This window comes from Xiphophorus hellerii, chromosome 18 (assembly GCF_003331165.1).
Source record: "Xiphophorus hellerii strain 12219 chromosome 18, Xiphophorus_hellerii-4.1, whole genome shotgun sequence".
NCBI lineage: Eukaryota > Metazoa > Chordata > Actinopteri > Cyprinodontiformes > Poeciliidae > Xiphophorus > Xiphophorus hellerii.
In genome coordinates this window covers 6,881,083-6,907,011 of record NC_045689.1, presented here as the reverse complement: position 1 = coordinate 6,907,011, position 25,929 = coordinate 6,881,083, and the positions used below count along the sequence as shown (strand labels likewise).

Sequence of the window (25,929 nt, the reverse complement as noted above, 5' to 3'; positions counted from 1 at the left end):
AGATACAGTAGCACCAACTGTTTATTTATCCAGGGAGAACAGCTTAAGTTGAGGAACAGGAGGTGGTTTTTCAGAGGCCAGTCTAAACAACTAAAACGTTATAATCATTGTGTTTATGTTGCACAGTATTGCATCTGTTTTTCTTAGTTTGTGGAAGAACGATAAAAGTCTAAGGTCGTATAGGGCTGGGATGTTGAAGCAGGAGGTGCATGAGCTTGTTGGGCCGTTTATTTTCCTGCCATGTTGTCCCGTGACTTCACGTTCGTGGACACATCCCCATGGACCACACATCTGCCGTTTTATAGATCCCGTATAAATCCTGTTTTCAATCACAAACAGTAGTCAGGCTTTGGCACTGCTGGCTGGCAGTGCAAACACTGGTTGTTTTTTACTGCAGCTTTTATAATCTCAACGGGTGATATCAAGGGAAGAAAAAAATAGAACGGATCATCTGATCTCTCTAGATAAAGGTTCTCTACTTGGTGCATTTTTGTTGAAATGCACCAAGTAGAGAACATGGAATATGTACAGACATTTAAAGCAAGGTTAAGTTAAAATAAAACAAAATCCCAAGCTTTGACCACCTTGAGAAACATATGTTCTGCATCCTCACCAGCTCTGTTTAGTCTGCTTTAGTCAAACTGTAGTTCGTTTGTCTAGAACAGGGGTGGGCAACTCCAGGCCTCGAGGGCAGGTCTCCTGCAACTTTTAGATGTGTCTCTACTTCAACACACCTGAGTCAAATAATGAGGTCATTCATTAGAGCAGGACTCTGGAGAACCTGACTGCACTTAGGAGGTGATTTAGCTATTGGATTCAAGAGTGTTGGACCAGGGAGACATCTAAGAGTTGCAGGACACCGGCACTCAAGGACCAGGATTACCCAGCCCTGGTCTAAAATGTCCGGTTCTTTTAGGAGAAATGTCAATGCTCAATCGAACTCTGACACAGACCAAAAAAGTTAATTCTAGTTCCCTCTATAACAGAAACCCGGTCTCTCGTTCAGTTGAACTGAACTCTGATGCGGTTTGAATGTATATGTAAATGGACCGGTGACTGCTCAAAAAGCAGGAAGCAGAGTCCAGCGCTGGGCATTCTGGGTAAATACAACCAAAACAAACGCATGACTTTGGGAAAAATGGCTCTTACTGAAGACAAAATGAGAAATCTTACAACGACTAAAATCTGATGCTACTTCCATTTTTGTTTACGTTTCATAAAGAGGGAAGTTGCACTCATGTCTTCTTCAAATGTTTTTGTGTTGTTTCCTTCAGTGGTTCTTGGTGCAGCGCCACCACAGGCGAGAAGGGGAACAGGCGTTTCAAAGGGTTTGGTTTGTTTGGCACGGAGTAGTGTGAAAGAGAACCACACCAACTGAAAACGTAGCAAATGTTGCAGTTTTGGTCCCCAATCAAACTGAGTCTACCGGACTATAAAGTTTGAAAACACCCATAAATTCAGCACAACTTGTCTCTAGGTGAGCGAATCCAGAACTACTATAAAGAAGAGGGGAAAGAAGAATACCGATGTTGAAAGAAAGTCAAAAGTATCTGTAATTGACACAAGCCATGTAAGAGACAAAGAAAAGTGCTTCATCCTAAATACATCTGTCATTCTAAAAAGAATACTCAATGTAATTGCCGCTCTGATATGCCTGGCAGCTAATGCACTATGCAGTCGACAATTATAAATAACTTAAAACAAGATTAAATACATGGTCAAGCTCACTAGGGACACACCTGCCACAGCTGACTGGCCTTTATTTTACTCCGGGTTTTGTCGTGACTTGTGTCGCTACATGTGTCGAATCCCATTCCAGCATCTATTCACAACACAACACCACGAGTGCACAAATGCTGCCTTGTCAGTCGTCCAGACACCCGCGCTGGGCTCATTTGTGCTCAAACATTTCCGACCGGCCCTTTGAGTGTATGAATCTGTTAGTGTAGGAGTAGAGGGAACACTTGCAATCTGTGAAGGGCACAGCGAGGATGGGAAATTTTCAGCCAAGCTATCATTCCCCAGCAACAGATGTTCACTATCCAATGCAGCATGGCTGAAAAGAAAAAAAAATAAAACAAAAAAAACATTCACAATCCTAGTGACTGAAAGTGTTTGCTGCAGTAGACGAGCTACAAGATGGAATATGGATTTTAGTAAATATTTGCTGCATATGAAAGAAAGGGGAATGGCTATTCTTTAATGTCATGGTCACTTTAAAACTGCAAAACCTGTTTTAAAATACATTTGAAATTATCTTTAGGCTTTTCTTACGAAGAACTTTGCTTGACAAACTTTTGAAATACTGACAATTTTGTGTGAACACCCTTAAACTGAAAAACAAACAAACAAACAAAAAAGAAATCAGCTTATTCTGTGTCTTCGTCACAAAGCCACAACTTTATTCCGTGTATGAAGATGTGCATGCTTGCCCCCAGTTTAGCTCTTCTTCCTTCCAGCTCCTTTTGGCAAACATATTCCATATCCCAACAGCGGTCAAAGAGCAGCTGCAAATGGAGATGTGACCTAGCACTTCACCCACACCCGCACCCCTTCCTCTGGCAAAGCTACTTTCACAGTAGCTTGAAATGCTTCTGTCACCTCTCAGTGTCTCCACAACTTCATCAAAGATCTAGATGTGATATATAACACATAGAGGAAAAGCATGCATGCTTCAGCAGTGCAGCAGCACAGCACATATGGTTATTGGCTGCTATTCACCGAGACAAAAGCTGTCTTCATAGTCAATCACTGAAGGATTTCTGTTTTATCTGTTTTAATTAAACACACCGACAGCTCCTTATCAGTCTTTTTAATGAACAATGAAATTATGACATAAAACTGTAAGAACGGGCTTTGATAGCAAACGTGGAAATGAGCTTGTCTCACTCCAACAGTCTTTGTTTGACGTTGTGTTTCTTTTTTTAAGTCAGTTTAGTCTGTGATTTTGTTTTCTCAGGGGACATGTGAAGAAGACATAAACCATATTGCTCTGATAACAACGAAGCGTAGATTGCCGCTGTGCTCACTGACTCTGATCAAGGAAACCATGCAGGTGACCAAATTGGGGAGGAGGGATAGGATTCAGAAAGTCAAGTGAAAGCACGGATAGCAGTGTGTGTGACACGTAGTTCGAGATATCTTTTTGGTAAAAGTCAGCTGACCAATGAGCTGTAGCTGTGGCATTAGGTTTCTTTTTTTTTTTTTAGATTACTGTGATATACGGTGTGAAAGTAGAACATTTCTCCTCTGCAAACCTGAGTGAGAAGCAGCAGGGAAGAAATTGGTTAGGCATCACAGGAGAAGGTATCTAAACTTTCTAATCTCCAAATTCGGGCCGAAGTAAAATGAAATGTCCATTTCTGGATTCTGACTCCACACACAGCCTGCACCCTCCGTGCTTCTTCAGACACTCTTATTTCAGAGATTAAAAAAGCTGGCTGAGACACTATTCATTTTGTGATTCGGATAACATGTTTGGAGAGGCTTCAAGTGAACTTCAAACATCCCTTTAATGATCTGTAATCCTTTGGCAAATCTTCAGTGGGCAGCCTCCGTAGTTATTTTTAACAGAAAGTGGATGAAATTTGGTCTGAAGCTATAACAAAAATAGGGATTTAAGGATTTTTTATTCTCGCTGTCAGACATTAAATTAGACTAAATATTTCCTGTGTCAGGTCCATTTGGATTGTCAGCATTAATTTTACTTGCTAAGGATATACATTATTTTTCAAATTAAAAGATTTACATACATTTGAGCTTGTCAGAGCAAATTTTCATGGATGGTAAAATGTCTCAAAAATTCAGATAAATAATATCATTGTCATTTTGAGACCATTTTCAACTAATATATTGATAATAGAACAGCAAGGTAAGTCTTGCCCTCTCAAAGACTGGTAAACTTTTATTTTGAAGACTCCACACTGGAACTGGAAGACATTTTAAATATCCAAAATAAAACATCACAACCCCAATAAATAAATAAAAATTCAACAAAAACCACACAAAATCAAAAGCACAAATAACATTGATCATTAAGTCTTCGTAAACAAAATTCCCTTCCAAAAAACAATAATCGCCAAAATGAAAATGAACACAAGCTCATTTTAAATCAACCTCAAAACAAGATGTGAAGATGCTTGCTGAAACTGGTCAGACAGTTTAGTCATCCACAGTGAAACATGGACTGAAAGGCCACCCAGCTAGGAGGAAGTCAACGTCCAAGAGACAAAATTAAAAGGCAGATTGCAGTTTGCAAATGCCCCTTTGGGACGTATCGTGTGATCTGCTGTAACTAAAATTAAAGGGTTTGTTGATAATGAGCATCATTACATGGATTCACCATTTCATCTCTGATGTACAGAGTTGTTGTGTTGGTGTCTTGTTGCTACAGGGACTGTGTGAAACACATGGAGTCATAAGGCAAGAATTTTATGTAAAGATTCAAGAAACATCTCAACACATCAGCAAAATGGGATTTAAATAATGTAGCTTACAACTAAATTAAACTGGTTACAAAGTGAATTAAGGACAACACAGTCAAATGATACAGGAAACTCCACCAAATACTAAAGAAATGTATGCAAAATTTTGAATGTAAAGATTTTTTTCTTGCTTTTTTTTATTCAAATATCGGTTTCAAGTTTCCTTTTTTAGCAAAAGCAACAATTTCCTTATGTGATGTAATCGAAAGGCAGGCGACAGGAAGTAGAATTACCTATGAGGTATTTGCAAGCCAAAGCAGCGCTGTTGGGGGTGGTAAAAAAAAAAAAAAGGAGTAGTCCAGGTTGAGTCTTAATGGAGCCATTGATCCAATGCCAGTGGAGGACACACCCAATAGCGGACTGGCTCACAGCGAGGAGACAGGTGTTCGTTCGATATCTGTCCCACTTCTCTGACCTTAAAGCTTTTAATCAGCTCTGCCAGGGAGCTTGTCAATCCTGTCAAACAATGAGCAGGGCACAGTCTATACACAGCGAGGGAGGGCAACTCGAGGGTAAGAGCTTTAAACAATACTCCCAAAGCGGGAAGGGAAGAAAAAAACAACTGTGTACAGTGTGCATCGTATACAACTGGGCTGCCGTAAGACGCTGTTGTGTAGGGAGATTCAGGAATGGTCAGCACTTTAGAAATGTTTAGGTATCAAACAATGTAAGTTGCTGGAGGCTGTATAACTCATGACTTACAAACTGTCACTTAGACAGTCTGCACAGAAACCTTAAAATAAATTAAACTTTTATTGCAGTGGCTATGAAAATTCTGCCTGTAGTGTAAGCACATTTTTCAGACTCCGATGTTAAGAAAAAATGGACTAAAATCATAATTCAGACAAATATGGCCGTCCCTGCTTTAAAGGGTTTGTATACTAAGACAGTTTTTTGTCTTCTTAGACACAATGCAAGAGCAAACAGATAATTCCCCTCTACACTATCCAAAGTAACCACTTATTTATTTTTGATTTGATATTTTAAAGATCCTTGTTCTTTTCATTATATTGTCATCACTCTTGATACACTAACACTATTAGCTAACTGTGTTGATTTGATTATACTCTTGAATCACTATCCTGTTGAATAACCCAATGAGGACTCACATATTAGATATATATTGAACATAGGTACAAGTCCCAGTAGTGTTTTAGCAAATAGAGCAATAAAAATTTGTGTCTGACTTCATTGAAGGTAGCGTCTTATGGTTGTCATGGTAACTTTAGTTTTACTGAGAAAGTCCAGTTTGTTTGGGGAGGTGTGAATGCGTAATCAAACTCCGATATAGACCAAAAACAGTGAGCTCTCAGTTCGAATGACGTAAACTCTGGTTCAAACCCCTACGTGAACGACTATGCCATATTGCAGGGCATTCTGGGTAAATACAACCAAAACAAACATGCATGTCTAGCTCCAGTGGGAGAAATGGCTCCTGGTCTTTTGCCAAAGCCAAAAGAGAAATTTCATAATCGGACACTAGTCCATTTTTGTTGCGCTCATGTCTTCTTCAGTGGTTTTCTTGTAGTTTCCTTCAGTGGTTCTTGGTGCAGCGCCACCAGACTGACGTGCATTGAGAAAGCAAACCACGCCAGCTGAAAGTGAAACAAATGTTTCAATTTTGGTCCCCAATAGAACCGAGCCTACCTTGACTCCAAGATGCCATTCCCTCCCCATCAGTGTTTACTATGTGCGGTGGAAAGATAAATATTGGTTCCAGGTCCAAACAAGTGAAAGTAAAAAGAAAGATATTGCTTCAGTTCTATTTTAAAGGATCTGTTAGTCCAAACGGTTGTGCTACGTGTGATTTAACAGAAAAAAATAATGGCTTGGTAATTCTCCACCACTGAATAAATGAACTCAAATTAAAGGTCAGATTTTACTACAACTGTCACTGTGGGCTATTGCTACTACAATTAAAGATTGAATGGGCTTATTTTAAAGACTTTCTACCCATCTTTACAAGGATAGCCAATAAAAGTGGCCACCACTATAAAAGGCCTGAATGAGCCTGCTGAATCTCCCCATGACTGCCTGCTTACGTCTTCCTGCCGCTGATCAATAGGCATACGCTATCAGCGTCTGTCAGCCGTACTTTTCCTTCTTTGTTTCATCAAAGCCCCACGAGTGATAATTTGTTCCATTCTCGCCGGCTAACTTCACAGCGCCTTCTCCTGCTGTTTCAAGTCTAATCTGTGAGGTTCAACTACAGAATATCTTTTTTTACGTGGAGGGTAATTACAGTGCTGGTTTGATTGCAGCTATTAGCTCAAGCTGTCAGACGAGTAGTCACACAGCAGTCACACAGTTACAATTTGACCACAGTCAGATTGCATTGAGCCACATAATTATCTCCAGTGTTTTCTTGCAGTGCTATTTGGTATTCATTTACACATTTTAATGCACAGATGTCTAGTAAAAGGCTGCTAATCCCAATTATCGGACATAAATTTCGTCTTGCTGCCTGTAGTGAATGGAGGTGTTTACTGTCACTCTTGAACTTTCAAAAGCACGGACTGCATTTACAAGGAGGAAAAAAAAGTAAATATTATTTTCCTGGCTAGGTAATGTCATGTTTAAGACTCCCTGGGTGCGATAACAGAATGGTTTTATTGTATCACGCTGTTAAGTTAAGCGAAAAAGTGTGCAATGTTCTCAAATTACTTTTATTTAAAGGGCAGATAACTGTTTTTGTTTTGGTTTTTTTTTGTAGCTTGCAGCTTATTTTCAGGAAGAGATCAGAAAAATGTTGTCTGAGTGCAATAGCTTGGAGATTTAACAAACCGACACCCTGCAGAGAGATTTAAAAGCACTCTGTGGTGAGCCACCGTAATTGTAGCAGTGGCTGAATTAGCTCTTGTAAAAAAAAAAAAGTCTAATTAAAAAACAAAAAAGTTGTTCCAATTCTGACCAGCATTTTTACTCTTATGACTATAGGCGTCGGAAATCTTGCAAAATTCAGAGCAACATGTGGGGGAAGGGCAGGACTACTGCGCGTCATCCAGCCAGATAAAACTCCAGTCAGCCCAGCACTTTCTCTGGTATCTCATTTAAGGGAAGTGAACCTGAGACATGATGAAAAACTGAGGTGTGTTTTTTTTTAAAAAAAACCTCTATAAACGTTGACATCAGTAACCACCACATTCTTATTCCCAACTTCTGTTTTGCGTCAAGACCACCCAGTCGGAAGTTTTTGAATAAAGCTTTAAAAACAAACCTTTCGCTATTTTGAATCGAAACAGTTAATCCGAACTGCTTCTCTTTGTAGCCATATTTTGGGATCGACTGTTTTTTCTTTCTTTTTGTGTTTTTACTAAACTGCTTCTCTATTCCAGCTTTCCATTTCCAAATACATTGTTTGACATCTAAGGACTAATGGAGGCTGGAGTGACTCGTACCACCCTACTCGGTTTCCAGCCTCCCCCCACCCGCCGCCACTTCACTGTGGCTTTGTGGTACACGATGCCATTCCAATTGCTTTTCTCCTAAAAGACCAGTTGCAAACTGTGCAATGCTGTTATTTCATTCGTTCTTTTAAAGCTTTCCATCAATAATGTCACAATAAGACGACAGGGAGTTACAGAAGCTTGAAAATTATCCTCCATAAAATTCTTCTTGCTAACATTATTATTAAGTCTCTTACTTCCATGATTGTTCTTTAATTGTCGGTTGTTTTGCATACAACAGCCATTAAAAAGTACTAGAGTCGCGCTGCGTGATGTCACGTATACGCTTGATGTACAGAAAGCGTGGAAGCATGTAGAGTTGTGAGAATGTGTTTTATGGGACGAAGCTCAAAGGCTGGTGGGAAAGACAATACTTGATCACAGCTGGAAAGCACATGCAGCAGAATATGACCGTAATCCTGAGATGTGGTGAGCATTCCAACCCTTGTATGTATGTGGAACATGGAGCCTGGCTCCCCGTGGAAAGAACGGGCTGTGGTCGTGGTTACGGAAATGGTTCAGCCCGGGTCTCGGAGTTCTGCCGAGAACCGCTGGATTTCATAAGCGCTTATGATCCAAACACACATTAAAAGCACGGGGAACTGTGACAAAGACAAGAGTCCAGAATTTATCCTGAAGCTCGGGGTGTTCCCAGGCAGCCATTTTGCATTTGCTGTAAAATCTTGCGTCTATTTACAGTTTATTCGTCGTCGATGCGAAAAGTTTACACACTCTTATCAAAATACGTGGGTTTTATGGTGAAAAGAATAGACTAAAACGTTTTCTTCTATAATAATTTGCACCTATAACGTTCAATTCAACATAAATCAAAACCGGAATATTGCAGGGAAAATAAAAACAGCAATAAAGAGCTCACTCTTTTTAGGCTGAAGCCCATCATCATGGCATGTCTTGCTTTTCTTTGCGTCACACTAGTCACATGATCAACAACCAGCTGTTCCCACTGCGCAAACCACAAAGAAGAAGACAACAGGAAGTAGAGGATGGTGTGGGATGTTTTATAGACTTATTGCGTGAAGTCAGTAAAATCATGTGTAATTTCAACTGTTTTTCTTATTTAATGGAGACACCGCAATTGCGAAATTGTGTTTTTCCCACTGTTGCTGAATGTTGACAAAAGTTTTGCGCATGTTAGAAATGGCCACATTGTATGCTAAACCTCCTTACCTTACAATGTTTCTTCTCATCTCTCCTTCAACTTTTTATTTTTTATTTTTGTCTCCTGACTGATACCTTTAGATAGTCCCTCTGATTCTTTGGAACAAAATGGTCAAGCCTTTCCTTCTGCCCCACCCCTCAGCCAACTTTTTTCACCCCTTTCTAATGTGCATTAATGAACTTTAATACACATGGAGTCCATTAAAGCCCATCACTTGTAGCTCTCTGCAGATCAGGAATTATTTTTATTTTATTTTTTCCCCTAAAATATTCATTTAGCTCCTTAATTGAGTCATACAGATTACAGATTATGTTAATAGTGGAAAAAGTTCTGAAATGGTTGATGTTATATCTCATTTATTTACAAATAAAAACCAAAAACAGGGTTTGCAGACATTTTATACCCGCTGTAAGTTCTTTGATTCAGTCTCTTCTTTAGAGTTAAGAGTATAGAGAATTCAATGCAAAAGCAGAGCAAATGTCACAGTTAAACCACTGCGGGTAACGCTTATTAAAATGTACATGCATTACCAATGTGAAAAATAATTTACATAACAAGATAAGATAACATGTTAAGGGGGGGAATTAAGGGTAGCATATCTAACATTATCAACTTAAGCAAAGACACACATTCATTCCTCCAGCAGTGACATCAGGATACTAATCTATGCCTTGATGATGAGAATTCAGGGCAAAATTCCTAATCGTGTTTGTCTGTATTTAACCTTTTGTAGGCATGCACATAATTTAGTTTTTACCAGAATAGATGCGTCGTTTGTACGAAGTCTGACGTGAAGTAAAGTATGGTAAAAAAAAAAAGTTAAAGAGCAGCTTTTATGGTAATTCCTTTTGCAGAAATGTGCAGTGCTCTCTGCGGCCCCTGGTGATCATGACTCAGACACATACTAAGTGTGCTTGTTAATTGATAGCAGACAGGGGCTTCAGCCCACTGCCCACTCCAGCTGGAGTGTGAATTCCCTCCCCTGTATGTTAATGGATCTGCTGTACGAATGCCCCGCGCCATGCTGGAGAAAAATAACTCTTGCCTCTGCATTCCCTTTTCTTTCGAGCTACAGTTATAGATGCACTTTGATGAAAGCCATTTCTGCGCTTCTTTTGCCCTCTATGCATTCATTTAACTGTATGATATGTGCAACATTCATTAATTCAAAGAATTCTATTGAGGCCATACCTCAGAGCTGAATTTTTTTTAATCAAATATTGATTGTTTAGTCTCTTCTATGGTTTAATAAAGCAGCGGTCATGCAGCAGTGCTTTTCACCATGCTTGTAGTGGAGCTATTTATCCAGAATGCCTTCCACACTGCATTCTGCATGCCTGTGAGATATCCGCTGGCCTTTCTAGAGAAAAAAAAAACTCCACCAGTAAAGGTTGATAGGGGTCAGACACCAAAAACAATACTCTGCGCTCTCACCGAGTATTTGTAAAGGTCACCTCGCATGCTGTTTACAGATTTAGACTCATTTTTTGCGGTTTTTACTCTGCATCAATTACCCGTGTCGGTTGTGAAATGTACAGCCAATGATTGATCATCCAGTTTCAGCTGAATAGCTGTTTGATTTTTTTTGAAATCTTAATGTTTTATTATGTATCACACAAGTGCTTGGCATAATCATATGGAAATATCCAGTGTTTGTACTCTATGCAAGACTTATCTTTACTTGTGGACAATGGAGCAGATGGTGTGAGAGAGGGATTTGTCATGCATGATTGTCCAGGGCCAGACTCTTTCTCAGCACTTTTTGGCAGGACTTTACATGCATTTCATGGCATATTTACTGAGTGCTTAGCGGAGGTATAGGGTGCTGCTGTGGTTCTGGCTCAAGACGCAGCCAGCCCCCGTTCCGATACAACCCGCACCCCCACCAGCGTTTCTATGGATAATCCTCTGCGCTTCATTGTCCGGCACTTATTCACTTAAGATGCTTCATACTTGTGAAAAACAGGATGTTAAAAATGGCAGTTGATGCCGACTAATGCAACCAAATCGACAACTGTTACAATCAGCCAGGATTTAGGATGCAACAACTGGTTTTCAGAAATAACGTGCCTTGTTTAAGTCAAAGCTTTTGTATTTTGTGACGTTCCCAACCATTAACTTCAAAGCAATTAAATAAGATTTTATGGATGAACCAATATAAAGTAAGTACATAATAATTGTTGCTTTGACCTAACAATTATTATACCACATAATGCATGGTTTTGTGGTATTGTTTGTGGGATAAGGTGACAAATTGTAAACAAGTTAAATAGGTATGAACCTTTGCAACTTAGGAGCACTGAAAGGTGTTTCAAAGCTAACATCAGGTGAAAAAAATAATATGCCTGTAAAATAAATGAAAACATTTTTGGGGGGCCTTTTCTGAGAATTTTCCTTCTGACCGTTTGTTATTTGCAACTCTGTCAGAATCCTGAATCTGAAGAGTTATCATTTGATTCTGTTCTGGTATCGTTGTATATCAGTTTACTCACATGAAGTCTTCCGGCATTTCTTCATACACACATGCTTTCTTCATCCATTTCCACTAATAAACAACCAAACAGCAGCGTCGTTTTGGTGCCTGGCCGGGGCACAGCAGTGTGTCACCAACCCAGGGCAGTAATGGACGGTAACGCTGCACCCCAAAATCACCACACTTTGGCATTATTGACAAAAATACTGAAAACAAGGTGTTTCACTTTTAGATCAGAAAAACGGGTCCTCTTTGAAGTGAATCAGAGATTTTCATGCAATATCAAAATATTGAGATTTGATTTCAGTTCTGCTTTAATCCATGTTTTCCTGCCAACAATAAGAGGCAGAAGAATGTTGATTTACAATACAATATTTGTTTTTTAATGAATTTTAATAGCAAAACTAGTGTTTATTTTTATTGGATGTTTTTGCCTAAAACAATGAAGAGAGCAAGAGAGATCTTCCTATTTCCTGTGTAGGTAAAGCTATCTGTGAGAAAGGTGGCGACAGAATCAAGATCACTGTTAAAGCTGCAGCACATTAGAGGGGCTGACAACTTTATTTAAGCGCTAAAATTAAGTCATGTGTATTTTCTCCAACAATAAGTTTATCTTTAAGAGTAATTCTAACTGGCAATGAATTATCGTTTTTTTGCCTCTCCAAGGACTGCACCTTTATCTGCACATTTTGCAGCTGCATTATTCTGACGTTCTCTCACCTGTGTCCAAAGCGTATGTGGACATGGCCTCTTTGTCACCCTGTGCTAATACAGAAATATCCACAGGAGGTTTGTTGCCTGCAGCAACGTCTCTCCTCTACTTTAATATCCTGAGTGCTGTAATCTGCTCTCCACAGCTGACCCTCCATGTGCCACTCTCACTGCTAACTCCTCCTCCTTAACTCCCCCTGAAAATCCTCTACATCATCTTTATGTAACCCCACCCGTTAACTCCTCGCCACTCCGCGCCTTCACCTGCTGCCAACAGGGTTCGTCCTGTCTGGAGCCATAATGCATCACTGCGATGAGCGCCTGTGGCCCTCGTTTTTTTTTTATTTATTGATCGGGCCCTTTGCTATTAAGACATCCTGCAGATGCTCCCCGTTTGAAAGCCCGGGGAAACTTTTGCATTATTGAAAAATAACCAGCGCACATCAAGGTGTGCGTTGAACCCATTCCGCGGCCGTGATGCTTTGTTGACTAATCGTCTCATCTGTGTAAGTGCTCCCTGGTGTTTTGGCTCTGGATGGTTCTGATAAAGCGTGTTATTACATGGCTGTTATTGCTCTCACGCCGCACCGACGTTTTATTCCTTCAGCTCAAATCACCTGGTTCAGTTTCTGGGTTTTTCCCTCTGATTTTCAGTCCCACAAACACACACACACACACAACTGTAAGGATTACAGTCACTCATTGGCCAGATGGGGGACTCTCCCTGCCTTTCACTCATACCCAGATCTCTGTTTACTGACATTTGCTTGCTCTCCGGTATCAGCGGGTGATGTCATCTCTCCATTTGGTCAGGTAACGTCAGCCTTGTTTATTTTGTGTCGTAGAACCGAAACTATGGTGGCCTTGTTTAGTTAAGCTGCAGGGCGATGGAGGAGGGTCAGACCCTGCTGATGCTGTGTTTACACTCAATATGAGGCATTTCTCCCTCCCTGCCTCCCTCTCTCTCTCTCTCTCTGTAGGGCAAAAGCCTTATTTTTTTTGCCCTACTCTATTTGTCATTGCCACATTCAAAGACAACGAAAACTGCTAGATTCCTTCTAGGGTGTTTTTTCATTAGGTTAGAATAACAAAAACATTAATGACATGAAGTTCAAAAGGACTTTATGTTATTAATTTGAGATGTAAAAACATGTCAGTTCACCAGATCACAATATTAAAATGGTAATAATTCCAGTAAGTCAGTTAGATGCATGTTCCCTTTGAGGAAATAGCTATAAGCTATATTACAGAGAAGCTCAACTGATTCAAATTCTTATCCTGTTTGGACGGTTTGACTTATAAAATATCAAAAACCCCTGATAAAACCAGAAGAACCTCACCTTTTTTCAGTCTATTTCCAATTCTCTTAAAAAAAATAACTTCACTTTAATGACTTATCTCTTGGCTTCTCATGAGAAAGTGTGAAGTTTTCTGCCATCACTTTATACCTGGAATATAAAGTGGATCCCCGTCTATTTGCGGTTTGGTATTCTCGGACAGTTTGCCCACACGTGGACGTATTAAAAACATTTGAAAGAAAAAGCAGCTTGGGAAGCTTGAATATATGTGTAATGCTACTTGACCCACTGTTGGCCGGCGTTTGTAAAGCAGCCGATCCAGGAACATCGGCAGTTTTGCTTTGTGTTAATTGGCTGAACTCCTAAGTGTGGAGATTAGAAAAACTGCATATGTTAGCTTCTGCTGTAGAGCTAAGATAGTTTCAGCTCTGCGTATTAATGGGTATTGAGTTATACTTCATGTTTTAACTGTTAAAATATTCAGCTTTAAGCGTTGTTAGTGTGAGTTTCAAGTATTTGTGGGTTTCAGCCATTAGAGATTCTTCAAGACAGTTTGTGATTAGTGAAACTTTTACTCTATTTATGAAACTGAAAAATTGGTTCAGTATCGTTTCTTGTGAACATGATATTGTGTATCGTCTCATCTCATTACTGTTTTGATTTGCTGGTAAATACAAGATAAAATAAATTCAGAAAGGCAAATAAGTGGTTCCCAAAAAAAGGCGTAATGAACTCCACTGTGTCAGCTCGATTTGGTTCTCAGGAACCGAACAGTGGGGGTATTGAGTGGAGGTGTTTCATTTGAGGATGAATCATTATCTTGCTGAACTAAGATGAAAAGCTCTCTTGCAGGGAAGCTAATGCAATCCCCTGACATTTCAAACACCTGAACACTGGCTCCAGGGGCAAAATGTGTGTGGACTTGTGCTCTGAACCTCGTGTTGCCTCAGAAACAGCAGATGCTGTGACATTGGGTGGGAATCGCTGCCAACCTGAAAGTTGTAATTTTATAGTTCCCATGTGGGAAAGAGGAAGGGGATAAAAAAGAGAAAACACTGTACTACTGTTCAATCTCTTACATTTTTGTCGCTCTGTGAAATTAAGCCATTGCCATCAACTCAATGAAATTCACAGCCGCTTTTCATGGAGCCTTCCCAGATTGGGAGGTTGCCTAACGTAATAAATATTCCAGATAATCATTAATGTTTACAGCGGAGCAGATGTTACATTGTCCGCAGCGAACGGGCGTGTTGTACAAAAGAGCATTTCGAATTTGAACCAGATAGTGGGAAATTAGGAGCAGGTCTACTAACCATCTGTTCCAGCGAGGTTTCGCTTGCCGCTGCATTTGAATGTTTGCTCAGACAGACAGAGGGCAAAGAGAGCTGCTTTGGCAGGTACACTGTTATTTACCCAAAGAGGCCTGGCTCAAGCGCCGTCTAAAAGTAACTGAGTGTAGATTAAAACAAATTCTCTGCCACATTATGTTCCGCACAAAAAAAAACTGAACAGCCACCGTCATTAAAAGCAGGATATGGGAGCTCCTGCGAGGAGAGTAAAAGCTTGAACTTCAATTAAATAACCTTCAGCTACACTAAAGAGTAATTTATTGGACAAAGTGTTAATGAAAATCTTTTTTTTTTTTCTTTTTTTATTGCCATATGTAATGTAAACACAATGCCACAGGATGAGCTCGAAATTACTGCAACAAACAAGAACAAAAGGAGATTCAAATGGTTCCATCAGGGGTATAAACAAGCAACTAATGAGAGGTTTTGTGTATGAAACAGTGAATTTGCCCCCCCCACCCCGTACTCATAAGCATCTCATGTGTGGTCATGAATGGGGGGAACAGAGGCCTGTGTCATCGCTGTGGGAACTGTGACTACATTAAACAGTCATTATCCCCACAGACTCAGGCCACGTTTTATCTTTCAACACCCAACTTAAGTAACCAAAGCTTGACAGATGATGATGATGAGGGGATTATGCCTTAAAGTTGCACTTTGGCAAGATGTTTTTTTTGTTGTTGTTTTTTTGCAGCGTGGAAGATTAGGTCGCAGAAACTCTTCCTGGTGTCGGGAAGTGGGAGCTTAGTGCTCCGTCCACTGAAAAGTGAAACACGTTTCCGTCTCCTCCCCCTGAAACTGTTGAGAAAAAGACATTAAGGTGTAAACAGAATGTGGTTTATTCCCATAACTTTACGCGTTCTCGAGGTTTTGAAGTTTCCTGGAGATGCCTCCTGATGCCTCGCTGCCTTTTAGAGTGCCAACATGTGCAGCGGGGCTTTAAAAGAAGACGCTGATGATAGCTTCTTGTTTAATCTTCCCCTTCCTCCAGTTGGAAGTCATTCATAGGGAAATCTTTCTGACTTTGGAACTAATTTGACCTTGGATTATCATTGTCGAATCAATGGGTAAACAGGCTTCACCCGCTTCGAAACAGAAACAACAAGTAAGTTAGCGCTTTTGAATTAATCTGGAAATAATAGGGAGAAGCTAAGAGCGCTAAACTTTTCCAAGGTTAGCAAAAAAAGCTAAAGCGTTAATTGAAAGATTAGCCTCACTGTTGTGAATGTGTCCAACCACAGGTACACACAATTTATACCCATAAAGAATATAAAATATATGTAAGATGACTGACCCTTGAATAAACCACAACAACTCTCAATAACCTCTCGCTGGTGGATTTTTATTTGAGTCACAAAACTACTTTTCAGATGATGAGAGAAACGTACTTCTAATTTGTTTTGACAACCAACAATTTCATGGTATTTTTTATTCTACTCATAGTGAATCATACTGAAATGTAATTATGTGACTCAAACAAATGAAATATACCATCAGGAAATGGTTCTGAGTTATTTTAGTTGGGACTGATGCAGTAAAAGGGGGAAAAAAAGGGCAACCAGCCTTATAGGAAATGGTTTTCCACACTGGCAAAGGTGGAAAAATAACATTTTAAAATTTATCTTTGCATGACTGTCAATAAATGTGCAGCAGGCAGCATTCAAAACAACCCAGTTTATAATTTTAGATACTCTAATATAACTTAATATTGTATTATAACCCACCCTTACTGGGTTACTTATGAGTTATTCTATGAGATCTAAAATAGGCTTTAGTTTGTGGGAAGGAGGCTTCCTCAGATTTCGGTTTTCAGTTTAGAGTTTTACGCTGCTGTAATTAGTAGCAACATAGACTGAAATATCAGTGATAAACAAGTTTCATGTTTTTGTTTTCACAGCAGTAGAAACAAAACGCAGATATGAAATGTTAATGTGATTGCACTTTCATTTTGATTTGTTACAGAAAGAAATCAATGTTGTTTTATTATTCGTCTTGCTTTTCCCAGCAGTGTCATAAAATATCTGAAAGTGGCTAATTTCAGTACAATCAAGCTTTTGCGGTTTTAGTGATCGGGACCCGTTCCAGTGAAAGCCGCGTTGCTGCTCTGTATTTTCCTGGACGCTGTCCACATGCCGTAAGAAAGCTGAAAGCTGTTAGGTCCCAAAGTGCCATATGCAAACAACACAAAGCACATGCTTTCCTCTCTGCCTGACAAGCCAGGCTTTATTACAGTTCAGCCGTTTTGTGCACAGCTCTGTGCCGAGGCCTTTGGAGTCTGTTGCTATCAGTGCAGGGCCAGACGGTACAACAGCTGTTTTAATAGTGCCCCCTAATGTCCCCTCTGATCCAAGTCAGCTCACCTGGTGTGAATCAAGTCTCCTTTTTTTTTTCAATTTCCGCCATATTTTTTACCTCCATTTGTTTGTCCTGTTGCTTTTCTTTTCAGAAATAGCCATCCTTTTCTTTCTATTTGCCTCACTCGCTCTCTGTCTGGCAACTCTTTAGCCAGACAGAGAGTTGCCTCAGGTGTATTAGAGCATGACTGTCCCCCCCAGTCACCCTCTTGTCAGTGCAAGAACAAAGCTCCAGCTCCACAAATGATAATGCCATCCAGGCTCAGACCCACAGCGCACCTACAAATCTCCCTAAAGCTCCACCTTTCTCTTTGTTCCACTCTCCCTTTCTGCAGTTTTGCATCTCTGCTACTTTGCCTAGCTCCCTCTTGGTGTGCTCCACCTCCCTTTCTGCACCACTGGTTCCTACAAGCCTCCTGAAATCTATCACATTAATACCTCTTGCATGGTTTGTATGTGCTCTTTAATGGTTTTGAAATGGCGTAGTGCAGTCTATAATTACAGTTCTACTAAGTTATTGGCCGAGGAGGACATGGTTCTCAAAGCAGGGCCTCAATGGTCGTCCCTAAACTTTGATTAAAAGGTTTTGGACCGTGCGGCTGGTTGCATTTGTTCTCCTTTGTTTCCATTTGTATGACCTCATTTTTATTTGCCCCTTTGCAGAGACCCTCTGTTTTGGCTTTTTCTGACCAAACTTGTGGAATCAGAATCAATCAGAAATATTTTAATACTGGAAAAAAGCCTGAGTTAATGCAAAATAGTGTTCAGAAGATTATTTTATTTATTAATCTAAAAAAACAACAACTTTGCACTATTTAAACAAAAAAGTAATCATCCCCCTGTGATTAATCCCACCGCACCCAGACTCGATATTCAATATTTAATATTACTCAATATTAAAAGCTATAGAATATACTTTGAACAAGAATCAAATACATTAATATTTGTCAGTAAGTCCTCAAAAATTATTGATCCCTAATAAAATATTCTCCGAAAAGTGAAGTGAAACATTTACGTCAGCGGATTTTCCCATTTCAAGTATTATGAAATTTAAAGGTGTTTACTGTGTGAATACAGCAAACTGACCTCCACTAGTTTGCATTCTTTTATTTTTTGTGTAGGATTTTGAAAATATTTGCAATTATTTACAGCCGAGAAGCTGAAATGCCTTGTGCTCAATACTATCTGATGCGCTATTGGCTGAGCAGCCAATCCAAAAGTGGCATTCATTTTCCTTGCCACTGATTGGCTGTGAGCCTGTCACAATAACAAATTTTGCGGGAAGTTTGCAGAAGTTATTGCGATAGACAATAATATTATTGTTTTGAGACCATTTTCAAGTTATAGCAAGTAAAGCATCTCAAAGATCAGTCAACTTGCATTTATAGCAAACATTTAACACTGGAACTGGAAGACATTTTAAACATCCAAAATAAAGTAAACAAAGTAACAAATAAAATCGACACTGAAGTCTCTGTAAACAAACGGTCCTTCAAAAAAAGTGCAAGTTGAGACCAGAGCAACAAACTGGAGCTTTTTGTCATCCAATGTTTGGAAGAAAGAAAGACATGAGAAAAACAAGCAATCATGCGAATGGAAATTATTGAGCTCGTTTAAATTTTTCATGCAATTAATTGATTTATTACCTATTGCGACAGGCTTAATTGGCTGCACCCCAAACAAAGGGCAGGAATAAGGAAGACTGTGGATATTAGCTTCTGCTGTAGCGCTAAGACTGTCTCCACTGTGTGTATTCATGCTTATTAAGGTATATTCAGAGTTTGAAATATTTTAATTGGCATCTCCAATTTTAATTAATTGCGGACAGGTGTGATCTTATCTCTGTCCTGCGTTTGTTTTATCTAAATTATGCAATAGTGTCAAAAACAATTTTTTACAGCAATGTAAGATGGTGGCATCAGACCCAAAAGAAGGACTGGCAGAACGAGGAGGGAGGAGCTGCACGTTTTGTGTGCCGTTATTGTTTTCTCAGCGAAGCGGCTTAGATAAGACCAGGCACACATTTATGGGTTTTTACAGCTCCCCCGCTTCGCTCCAACTTAAGATTAAACTTTAACTAGTGTCGCCCAAAAGTAAATTGTGTTTGCTGTTTCGGAAAATATCACACTGTAGTTGCCGTAACTGGTAATCTAAGCAGTGATCAAATGGGAGTAGAGCATTGCCTTGGGCTGTACGAGGACACAGGTGGTTCTTAAGGTACACATGACAAGGTTGCCAGTCCTTTCTGTCAAACTGTATTAGTGAATCAATCTGTCATCAGAAGCCCTTTTCTGATGTGTTCAGACGGAAATGAAAGATGATGTGTGCTCAGCAACTTCAAAAGGTTGTCAGTTTGTTTTATATGATTTGAAGTCGGCTGCGAAGGCAGGGTTTGACTGAAAGCATATAACAATAGATTGAAATTGCCTCTCTCTCATAATGCGCTGCTCTCCAGCGCTCAAATCACCATGAGGGTTATACGCCCACTGTGAAAGACGGTAAAAAAAAACCCACCAACAACTCTGTTTATCTTAATAGTTTTCCACCCAGAGTCTGCATCATTTCCTCTCCTTCGAGGCTGCATTGTGCCCCGATGTCCTTCGGCTGACTACCTGCGGTTTTTACAAGGCGAAATCTTAACATAACAACTGCTACTTCTGCTTGAGATTGTTTTCTCCGCTTTCCTTAATATTCTTCTCAGATTGACAAAACCGGATATTGTTTTAGAGCAATGGATCTCTTTTATATACATTTAAACTCCCCCCACCCTGTGGAAACAGAAGGTAGCGATTATCCATCACTGCGGCGCCAGTTGCTCCCTGTTAAAGAGCCACTCTGTTTGCGGGCTGTGTGTTCAGGCCTCGGCTCTGTCACTCGAGACATATTTTCTCTCGGTTCACGACTCGTGGCTTTATGAGGCCATGGTGATTAACAGAGAAAATCCCAGCCTTTCTTCCTGTGGGTCCTTGTCTATCCATAGGAGATAATTATAGCTGCGGATGGCTGTAAATACAAGCTCGGCCGGGGGCTGTCGGATGAGGAAATGGGACATCACCAGAGCTCACCTGGAAAGGGACGTAAATCAGAGCCTGGGAAAACAAAGACGTGTTGAAGGCAACAAGAGGCAAAGGCCCTCCAATGGCACATCTGTTCTGATTTCACTCGCTACAGAGTCCAGATTTAAAATGATCTAGAACATAAACAGCAGAGGAATTCATTTGAATGGGGTTTAAAATAGTATAAAATTGCTGAGACAAAGTTAAATTCTCTAAAAAGCTTCTTTTGCCTTATTAATGACTGACATAAAAGATATTTGGTTCCATTTATAATAACAATAACAGAAGTCGTAGAGGAGTTGCACCATGTACAGACGCTACAGTCCTCAACGCAGTTGTCTCGGGTTCGATTCCCAGTCACGTCTTCCCCTTCTCTCTCTTCCTCCTTCCTGTCCAACCTTTGTTGAATAAAGTTCTTTAGTGGCAACAAAACCTTTAAAAAGTCTGCTGTTGAATCTTTTTCTTTCCCTAATCACATTCAGTAAGCTTATTACTTTATTTCTAGTCAAATCCTTGTGGATAATAAGAAAGGTTTTGGAAGTTATCTGACCTATATGTATTTAGACATCACTGTACTGTGTTAACACACACCATTTTTTTTAACACATCTAATTTTTTCAGTGTCTGCAGTTGAATTTTCCGCTAAACTAGACTGCAGGAGATTTTCTAAAATTTAAAAGAAAATCTATGACACTTATACGCTTTGCAAATGTTACAGCAATTACCTGATAATGACATTTATCTCCATGTTATGCTATGCAGATGCTCCTTCTGCACTGATGAAGGGTTGCTCATTTATGCATGTTAAATTCTGATTAATGGAGCTGGTAGTAATTTAATTACCACAAACATTAAAAGTGATGTAAGAGCAGCTATAAGAAAGTTTGGCTTAGTATTTGTTGAATAAACACAACACCCTGATACATTAAATAAATCATCTTTCTTTAAAAGAAAAACCTACAGTTTTCTAACAGTGAGGTTTGGAGATTTTCACTCTTATCATCCTGATAACTCCTCCGGTTGGCACACTAAACTTAAGTTTTCACCCATTTTTGTTTCATCTCCAGATATTTTAGGATATCGGGTAGATATGTTTTTGTATTTCCTCGCTTTCGAAGATCAAACTGCATTTGCCTTACTTGAACGGAAGGCTTTCATACTTTTTAGGTTTGCCAAGAGAAATTGACCTCTGTCTCCTGAAACATTTACATAGAACAACTAAGCATACTCTTACAAAGGCTTCAGTTATATTTATTGCATTGTAATTGTTGCAGGTGCCGATAGAAGTGTAGCTTTGAAGAATAGCAATTAATCTATTAATATTTCCCCACCGTCCACTTAATAAATATACTCTAATTAACAATTTAATTTCCCCAAACATTTCTGCTGTAATGTAAACCTACGCCATTACATTTCTATTTCTACACATTTTTTTTTTTTAAAGGGTCCCAACAAACGCATGCAATCAACTCCGAAGAACAGATGAGGTTAATCATCCATCCTCGCTAACTGATTGTTTTCCTTTTTGCTACCAACCTCCCTACAGGCATACCCAGAAAGGAAGAGGTGTGCGATTGTCGAGTTTTTATTATTGCTAATGCGTGCCTTCTCATTGTTTTGCACGGACTCCACATTGTGTCTTTTAATAGGAGCTCCAGGCAATCATTGAGGTATTTGTGTGTAAAAAGTAATTAAAATTACAATGGGCTACCCGGTGCGTTGCTGGGCGGGATGGAGGGGAGCGCGGCGCTCGATGACTTGGCTCCAACTCTGCCCTTGTACTTGTTCATTAGCGATGCATTGGTTCTTGCTCGACCCGCCCATCTCATCAGAAACAGGAGCCTGGCAGACAAAGACGAGGCTGTATGGATGTGCCCATTATGATAATAGCATGTACCCAACTTTTTTCACACAGGTATAGGGAATAGATACATCCGGCACAGAGGAGTGAGTGGTTGAATCCACGAGGCGGACTGTGACTGTTGATCTAGTTTCCAGGAAGCTGAATTGACTCTTTGACTTTCAGTGCATGTACTTGCTATTGACTGAAGAGCTGGTGCTTGGCCTTGGACTCTTGTTAATCGTAATTAATTTTTTTTCCTCTCCTCTCTTTCTTTCTTTCGTCTCTCTCTCTTTGTACAGCTGTATATGGACAGAGTGTACAGATGGACCCCAGTAAGTCTGGCTTTGTGGGCACACAAGTGGAACTGCGCTGCATCTTCGTCAATAGCAATCCGCCGGTGAAGATCTCCCAGGTCACCTGGCAGAAGCTGTCCAACGGCACCAAGCAGAACGTCGCCACCGCCAACCCGACCCTGGGCGTGTCCATCCTGTCGCCCTTCAAGGAGCGGGTGGGCTTCAAGCAGGCGGCCGCTCTCCAGCGCCACCAGATGGAGGACACCACCATCGTGTTCTCCAACCTGCAGCTGTCCGACGAGGCGGCCTACATCTGCGAGTACACCACGTTTCCGGCGGGCAACAGAGAGAACATGGTCAACCTCACCGTGTTTGGTAAGGAGGCATTAAGAGTCCTATCACCACTCGGCTTGATTTTGAATTGAATCCAACTGCTGCCGTTGTTTTTGTTTCATTTGGTTCTTTTTCTTCAACCAAGGCCTCATCTGATATTAACTTCTATAGAAATAGTTGCTGAATTAGAAAAACGGTTCTGAATAAAGTGTTTTGTGTTCAGTGATAGGTTTCAATATTAAAATAAGACCTTTTTAAAAGGGTCGAGAGCATTTTTTTGCTCAAGGAAAGTGTTTTAGAGACATCAATAACGCACAATAATAAGGTGAATAAGCAAAGAATATTGCTAATTCTTTGCCCCTTAGTTAAACTTAGTTCAGAGGGCACCTGCTGTTTGTATTTTCATTGCTTGATGTTCGCTAATTGAGGTAGATGTTTTCTATGACTGTGTTTGCTTTGGTTAAATGCACATTTTCTTAATTTGCTGAGAGTTCAGTGATCTCTTCCAGCGTTAATCTCTCAAATTTAGACAGGAAAATTGTCACAAAAAAACTAACTCCTTGAATCTGATGGAATAAATTTGGACAAAGGAAACGCATTCAAACCGCAGCCTAACTGCTACTACAAGCTTTGACAAGTTGTTGAACAAATGCAGATTTACCAGAACATAATTGTGCAACTGTTACTCTGAATCAGAGACGTTTTAATCCAGGAAATGAAACAGGTTAAACATCTCAGCATCAGTTAAGAAGGTTCTTCTTCAAACGTTTTTTTTTTTTTTTTTTTACTTATCTGAGGTGATCTGAAATCTGCAAACAAATTAGGTTTCTGTTTGACTTACAACAGAAACTGAACAACACATTTTTTCTGAATCAGATAATAGTATCAAACTAAAAACCAAGTCCAGAGATTTCCTTTACAGAAATCTCTGTCTTAAAGGAAATCTGATTATATTTCAGAGTATCGTAAGATGCTCCTCCACAGTTTTGGCATCTCAGAAATATTCCCACCCATTGAACTTTGTACATTTCGTAAAATAACCTACCAGTAACTATGTTTCCACCCAAATGTCGTGCAAATTTTAAGCAAACTTTTGAAATGTTGCAAAGAAAATGTGAATGTGTTGTGTTTCTATCTACTGGGTTAGAGGGAGTCAACCAGTCAAATAAGGGCTTTATTGTGAACCATTTCGAGGTTTGTTAGAGAATATTAACAGTATTTGTCTGATCTGAAATCGTCTACTTTGAGTTGGTTTATTCCATAAAATTGCAAGAGAATACATTGAAAATTCTTGTTGCAACAAGACCAAATGTGTAAAAGTTTAAGGGAATACCTTCATGAGGTACTGTAACTTTGTTATTTACAGCGAAGGCCAGAGCGTTTGAAACAAATTTCCAGCCACCTATGACCCAGTCGGTCTCCAAGGCCCTCATTCCTTCTGCAGAATACACTGTTCTTGTTGTGAAAATCACACTTCTAATGTGATGATGGGCACATTAACACCGAAACCAGATTATAAAACAGGAAACCGCAGCAGAGAATAGTCACTAAAAATGAAAGGTGAGACAGAAATCAATAAGGCCACTTCAGAGAGAGTAATTTGGTTTAAACTGTCCCATCCAGCAGGGAAAAAGCAGCTCTTCAGATGTAGTTTATCTTGAAAAGTAGCAGTTTTGAAAAGGTTGTTAGCTAACTCAGATTAGAGAGTTAATTAGTAATTAAGTGCTGGTGTATTTTCCATTGAATCCCAGTATAAAGGAGAAAAAATACCTGACTTGAGTAGTCCCTGTTGCCTGAAGCACTTCTTGTCAGCTCTTAGTTCACATTTTTACTGCCGCTCTGCCTCCCCAGGACTTTTCAGGCAGCGTCATAAACGTCAGGAACCTACATGCAGATAACCAACCATCAGTGTTCAAAGGGGCTTCTTCGTTGCTCGCTTTCAGTTATGCATTCGCTTAAACTCAAGCCTGCCTTTTGATGTGCCGAAAGTAGATTGCTAATTGGCAACCCACAAAGGACTGAAATTGGATGACTGTGCATTTGGGTAGGCAAATCTAGCTTTGACAACTTCTTTGCCTTTGAGGAGGGAAAGAGGCTGGATTTAACACTATTTTCATCCCAGCCCCTTAGTTTCATCTACTTCATATTTGATTGTAGATGAAGTAGTCACTCTTCTTCCTCGCTGAGATGGTTTAATAAAGATCCACTGATCAGAGTCCTGTGTCCAGCGTGAAGCTTAGATGTGCTAATGCTAACCCTATTGTTATTCCTCATTAAGTACTATGATTACCCAAATTAAAACTAATTTTCCTATAGCCTTCCTGCCATGAAAGTTTATTAACTGCTAGCGGACTCCTGGTATTTGCGAGGGTCAGAGACCACAGATGCCTGTGAATAAGTAAAATCAGCAAATAATTGAGACCTCCTCTTAAAATGCTTATAACTACTTATTTTAAGAGTTCAAACAACAAATGCCAGCCAACAGCGTGTCAAGTAGAATTGTGAGTAGCTGTTTCAGCTTCCCAAGCTGCATTTATTTAGAATATATTAATATTTCCACAAAGAAGCAGATTTTTTGCAAACAAACTAAAGTTACGGTCAATAGAAAAAAAATGTAAATTGTGAATACTGAACAGATAATAGGTGGGGATCCACTGTATTTGTATTACAGGCAAATGTCACAGTGTATGCTACAGATTAGTTATTGTCAATGAAGACAAAATAGGGTGACAAGGTGTCTTTACCTTAAAATGCTAACGATTTTACCCAGCTAATTAACCTGCTAACTCTGCTAATTATGAGAGGTGAGCATTACCACTGCTAAGAGAATATACACCTTTACTTTTTCAGGAAAGTAGTTTTCTTTAAAGTGTATTTCATTCCAATTACTTTCAGTCCAAAGTCTTTTATCCTTGGTCATTTTTAAATGAACAAAAATGGGTGAGGTCAATGGCTAACAGCTAGTCAAGTAGAAATTCAGTTGATTTTATGATATTATGATATAAACTTATAGTATTTGCATTCTTTGGATACAAGTGGTATTAAACATGTATGCTTTCACAAAATAGTAGTCTTGTAGTCTTTTCTCAGTCCTTGTTACTCTGCTAAA

General features: G+C 39.6%; 1 protein-coding gene across 4 annotated transcripts in view; it reads left to right on the top strand.

The window, feature by feature from the left end:
• nectin1b (nectin cell adhesion molecule 1b) overlaps nucleotides 1–25,929 on the top strand; it is a 232,721-nt gene that overhangs the window by 59,839 nt on the left and 146,953 nt on the right. For all 4 annotated transcript variants that reach the window (XM_032545354.1, XM_032545355.1, XM_032545357.1 and 1 more), the window contains exon 2: nucleotides 22,494–22,862. In XM_032545354.1, the coding sequence (XP_032401245.1) occupies nucleotides 22,494–22,862 (369 nt within the window). The remainder of the gene's footprint in view (nucleotides 1–22,493; nucleotides 22,863–25,929) is intronic.